This window comes from Patagioenas fasciata, chromosome 4 (assembly GCF_037038585.1).
Source record: "Patagioenas fasciata isolate bPatFas1 chromosome 4, bPatFas1.hap1, whole genome shotgun sequence".
Classification (NCBI taxonomy): Eukaryota; Metazoa; Chordata; class Aves; order Columbiformes; family Columbidae; genus Patagioenas; species Patagioenas fasciata.
In genome coordinates this window covers 29564022-29570021 of record NC_092523.1, presented here as the reverse complement: position 1 = coordinate 29570021, position 6000 = coordinate 29564022, and the positions used below count along the sequence as shown (strand labels likewise).

General features: G+C 40.7%; 1 protein-coding gene across 3 annotated transcripts in view; it reads right to left on the bottom strand.

Moving 5' to 3' along the window:
- Nucleotides 1-1231: 1231 nt before the first annotated feature.
- PDGFRA (platelet derived growth factor receptor alpha) overlaps nucleotides 1232-6000 on the bottom strand; it is a 35790-nt gene continuing 31021 nt past the window's right edge. For all 3 annotated transcript variants that reach the window (XM_065836594.2, XM_065836593.2, XM_071807501.1), the window contains exons 22-23: nucleotides 5610-5845; nucleotides 1232-4580 (exon numbers count right to left, since the gene is read on the bottom strand). In XM_065836594.2, coding sequence (XP_065692666.2) covers nucleotides 4433-4580; nucleotides 5610-5845 — 384 coding nt within the window. In that variant the 3' untranslated portion in view covers nucleotides 1232-4432. The remainder of the gene's footprint in view (nucleotides 4581-5609; nucleotides 5846-6000) is intronic.

The following is a 6000-nucleotide window of genomic DNA, read 5'->3' as shown; positions in this document are numbered from 1 at the left end:
CTCTTGCACCGGGAGGGATTTTGGTATCACCAGCCTTTACTGTGCACAACAGAAATAATGAGTCCATCAGTCCTCATGTCTCACACAACTGCTGAACTTCCAGAAGAGCAGGTGCATAACTGATCAGGACAGATATAAGGACACAAGTGTTGCCATGACTCTTTCCCAAACCCCTGAGGTGGCAGGAGGCATTGTGTCTCCATGAAGTGTTGTAGGATAAAGATTTCTCTTCAGCAAGGACACAAAGGAGAGGGAACCTGCTTAAACTCTCACCTAAGGCAAGGGCCCAGGCTGCTGCACCCTGTTCAAAGAGAGGAGGGTTTTGCTTTGCAATGAAGTGGTGAAGGAGGTGGAGATGTTAGGTGGAGAGCTCATCTCCAAGTATTATATGTTTAATGTCTCTATTATTAATAATTATGTATTAATTTATTGTGTATTAATATGTTTTAACAAAGGTGACTGCTCCAGGGACAGGAGACCGTTAACCTGCCTATTCACAGGGCTCTCCCATGGCTGGCCTTGCCCAGCTTCTGCTGGCAAACTCAAATTCACAATCAGTTATATTCACTGTGTAAAATTAATTACTGTGGGAGTACAGAGCCATAGGACAAAATCTAGTCTGGTTCATAAATAGGAGGAGCTTGCAGCCATAGATGGAGGCAGAAAAACCATGGCCATTTAAAGGTGAGGCTGTCCAATCCTCTGTAATCAGCAAGAGCTTTAGGCTAAAGTCTGATATAGGTTCCTTTTAGTCCCTTGTAAAAAAAACACCTTTGCATAAACCATACACAGTGTGCAGAGCATACATGTTGGACACACAGCACAGTGTGTCCATTTGTATCCCCTGTGCCCCCTTTCCTCAGTGTGTGCCGACTGGCAGATGTCAAAGTCACCAGCACACATGATGCCAAGGCCAAGAAGAGCTTCATCTCATGTGGGGAGCCTAGTGCCCTCCTGGACAAATGACTGGGCAGCAGTGACTGGAGCACCACATCTGCCATGTTTTGGGGGACAACATAGCTCCCCGCAGGTGCTACTCGCTATCCAGGTCATTTGCCATGGGCACTTCCCCACTGTACCTATTGGAAGGGTTGAAACACCTGCTTGTCATTGCTGCTCAATGCCTCTGCAGAGTACTCAGTTAACCAAAAAACATTTTGGAGGAAAAAATTCCCAAGCACGACTGATTCTATATAAGCACCTTTCAATAAGTGAGTATAGACCCCTCACATATCCTTAAATTATATATCATTTATTGAAATATAGAGATCTTAATTTACAGGATTTTTTTCAAAGACAAAATATCAGCAGGGGCATTTTGAAATACATTTTGTGCCTACCATCACTCAGGCCAGTTTGCCCTTCTTCAAACATGTCACAACAGCCACCATTTTGGAAACACTTCCTTTTTTATTATTCTAAAATATAACTTTTGGACATTCAAAGTGCAACAGTTAACGTGCCTGTGGAATATATCACAGTAAAAAAAAATATAAACAAAGGCAGTGATATAGCTGTCATAAATGTTTTGGCAGTATTCTAGAAGTCTATATAAAAATACTTATATACATATTGATGTATAACATCACCTTATCTCACGTCCTTCATCATGTAATAGGACCATTTTGTACAATTTGCAGACCACACTGTAAGGAATTGTTTGGCCATTCCAAATCAAAAGCTGTGTTTCATAGGCTAACACTGATTGTCATTATACAATTACCATAGTGAAAAGTTTGGGAATATCTCTTCCAGTGGCTTCTCCAAAATTAAGCCATAAAAAAAAGCTTGTAATACTGATGATCTTGTAAAATTAAATGAAACATCATCTCACACTTCTTCTCTAGCAAATCCTCTCTCTTCCTCTGTTTCTCATTCCAGTTTTCAGGCCAGTTTATCTGATTCCAAGCCTGCACTGCGCTGAGTTTGACTAGACCCCTGCCATGGATGCAGTCCATGTACACAATATTCATGACAGGATGGAGAATCAACATAACTATTCATTGGAAAGTGAGCCAGCTCTGGTTCATGTCCACTGCTTAGGTCTAGCCCTGAGATGCACTGCGAGATACAGAATGAAACCAGCGAGGAGAAGGGTAGACCACATTAAAATGTCCTTAGATTCCAGTAACTGGTATAATAAAACACGCTGGGGCTGATTTTCAAACCCTGAAGAATACTAGGCCATGTGCAAAAATGCAGGTGAAATTGCTTGCCTAATTTGAATATATAGCTGTAATGACTACACATGCAAATTAAGGCACGTGTGGTCTCAAGTGGCCATTCAGATATCTAGGATATCCAATAGACAATTCATGTTTCCTCAATTCGTAGTTCTTAGTTAGAGGAAGACTTTACAATGCCTCATCCGTTCTGGCTGTATCGAGAGTCTTTACATTTCACGTTTGCCCCCGTACAGAGCTGTGATGTGTGTTTGGCTAAAGCACAGGCTCCCAGGAAGACACTCAGTTTTGATCTGCAAGAAATGGAGGATGCACCATCGCTCGCCGTTCCTTCTGATTGTCAGGCTCCACTGGGGTGGAAAACACGGGTGCTTCGCTTCAGGTCCTGTTTTCACATCTGCAGTATGCTTCAACGTAGCCTCAGCCAGGTGACATTTTGAAGCCCAGACCTAGAATTATTTGCCTGTAACCCTGACAATATTACATTTGCAGCCATTTGATCCACAACCGTCTACAAGTGAAGTCAAGGGGACTCACGTAGCATTTCTTAGGGCCATTAAACTGTAGTTTAACACAGCAGCATGTTCTGTTGGTCACTGCTGGTCCATCTTTCACACTTCCTAGGAAAAACACTGCAACACAGGGATGAGTCTGCACCACATTTGCATAAGTTGTGTTGTGCCAGAGGCTGAGCATGTCCTGTGAGGCACTCATCACACTGAATTAAGGCTTAGTTTGAAGGCTGAGCACCAGAAAGGATGGGGCCCTTGGCAGTGGTGTACCTTTTTTCACATGTAAGTTTTCTAAAGCATCATATCTCAAAAATACATTATACAGTGATAGCAGTAATCATAGTACTTTGTTCATGTAAGTGGTGTCAAAAAACAATTGCAGGCTGAGAGCAGGTTTGTTTTCATGCACCTTCTGAAAAACACTCTTGGATACAATTACCATTTGTAGTTACAGTCTGCAAAGATAATAGTCAGAATTTTCTGTTCCTATTTAAACCTGAAATCTAAGACAAGAATATTCACTGCAGAATTATTTCTGCTTATTTAATCTGGAGTTCCAGTCTAGGAGACATATCTTTGTTCCTTGTGCAGTTTAAATATCAAATCAATTCTTCATAACTAACCCCAGGACAAGATTTCTTTTGAGTACCCATGAAACTCTAATAATGTGATGTTGCTGGTGCTTTATCATAAACTTCCATTCTTGAGCATCTTGGAAATCTAGCATATTTTTTTTTAATTAAAGTTCTAGAGCTTCATTTAATCAGAGGACAATAATTGTTTCTAGTATATCTGGTTAGAAAAACTACTCAGCTTATGATAGAAAACTAAATCTTAAATTTTTCTCCATGTTAAAGTAGTTTTAGCTAACCAGAGCAGTTATGATTCTGTGTGCAGCCAAATAAAACAATTGTTTCATAAAAATTTTAGGTCATAATTTTTTTCTTTGTACTCTAAAAAGGCTTCTTGAAACTGTGCTTTTACTGAAGGACAATGAATTATGAAATATACATTTAGTGTTATTGAAAACAGTAGTAGTATTATCTTGAAAAAACTATCTTCTATAGTTAATAGACTTACTAGGTTTCTAACACCTATTATAGACTGGGTTTGATTATTATTGTTATTATTATTCCCCTTTAATGGTAAAAAGTAACATGTTTTGTAGTACCGGTCAGTCCCTTGTGGTTTTAGACCTTTTTGGTCCAAAAGTGGTTTTTGCATGTTCTTCAATTCACATGATAGTTCAACAGCAGCTGACATTGAGATTGAGGGAGGAAGTACACAAAATTCTTGAACAATCTCTTCCAAAATCCATGGCATATGTTCAATGTGCACCTCAAAAGATCATTGAGTAGACAGTTATTTACATAATTACAATGGCGAAGTATTGCTGTAGTGGAAATTTGATCCATCAAAGTCATATGAATGCCCTTGAAACACAAAACCGGTCTGTTTGTGGCCTTTTCTTTTGTCCTCCTCAAAGTCTGAATAGCAAACAACGCTGAGATGCTACTGAAGTACTGCAAGAAGCAACACTAAAAAAATCCATCTTTGACGTGTCTCTTTCATTCATACTCAGGTTGATTCCTCTGCCCATTGCTGGGAGTTTCTCTGTACAAATCCACCTCCTCTTCACATCCTTGACATTGCAATAAAGTGGTTTTTCTCTGTGGAGAAGTCTATAGACAACAAGGCAAAATTCCCCGTGTGCAGGGCTGGGAGGTGTCCTAGGGCTTACAGGAAGCTGTCCTCCACCAGGTCTGAGGAGTCGATCCCAATGTCGTCCATCATGTCAATGTCCTCAATGGTCTCGTCCTCTCTCTTGATGAAAGTAGAGCTACTGGAACCGGTTTCAATGGCACTTTCTTCAGATGTCTGGGAACTGGAAGAGACAAACATCTCAGAGATAAAAAATGTGGCGAATGTGGCTAGGTAAGTACTCCAGCCTCTCGGAGAAGTGAACACTACCACCCTCCATGCTTTCTGACCCACAGCACAATCTTGGGTGACTGACCACCCATTTCTTAAAGCATGACACATCTTGTATCTCGAGTAAGAAACCACCTGGGAATTTAAAAGAGCAGGTTGTTCATATGTTCCTCCAAGTGTTTTCTGCCAGACACTCATTAGAGAAATAGGTTTATGGCACTGTTGTGACAATAGGTCATTCACGTAAATCTAGGGGAGTCAGGTGAAAATAAGATAACAATAACAGAGAATAAGATAAGAGAGAGAGGTAATAAATCTTAACCTGGATAGTGCTTCTTAGAGACTTTGTGTATCACTCATTTGAAAATTACAAAAAATACCAAACAAATAAGTTTCTAGGTTGCTAATTCTATATACTAGGAATTAAGTGCTGACTTAAACCACCACCACTCACAGTAAGGGATACACAGTGTGGTGCTATAGTGGAAGTGGTTATGCAAACTGACAAGGGAGCAGTAAAAAATCCTGGATACCCTTCTGTCAGTCAAAAGAATGCTATGAAAGATATTAAAAACAACTTCTCCCAAATTTTGGACCTGGTCTCACACGGAACAAATCAATCCCTTGAGATGTCACATGCAGCTCTAAGGCACCAAGCTGTAGGGGTAAGATGAGTTGCAAAGAGCCATCAGCCAGCCACTGTGACTTGGACAAGCTAGCAAAGGAGTCCCAGTGACATACAGGAGCACTCTACCAGTAGTCCCTTTCCCCTGACAGTCAGAAAAAGAGGCAAAATTAGATTTTTCTGATTGAAAACAGTGCGGTCAGTCATATTGTCATACTTACATGGGACCTTCCAATAAGTTCAAACGGAGTCAAGGAAACCATTTGCAGAATAGGATGCTAAAAATTGTTAATGCACATCACCAAACATGATCCAGAATGGTGACTGTGGGCTATGTGGTCTGTAAATCTCACATACCTGTGCCTGTTCCTTTTGCCAAGCTCATCCTCAGAAACAGGGTCAATGTCAGGCAGGGGGATGATGTACCCGCTGTCAGCACTCAGCCTCTGCTCATCAAATCCACTCTCCCTGTCCTTTAACTTGTCCTCATTCTTGTAGGTAACACCAATGTAAGCATTGTCGCAGTCCCCTCTCATGCGTGTGACAGCTGGGTGATCACTTTTCAGGAAGTCCAGGTGAATCTTCTCATAGCTCTGAAAATATTCATTTCAAATACCTCATTAGATTCTATTCATTGAGGCTACCTTTCTTCAGATAGTGATTCATTAACCCAGCAGATATTCTGTTCTGTAAGCCAGCAACAATGGATGGAGAAGCCCAGCATCTTCAAGTGATTGGGAATTTGAAG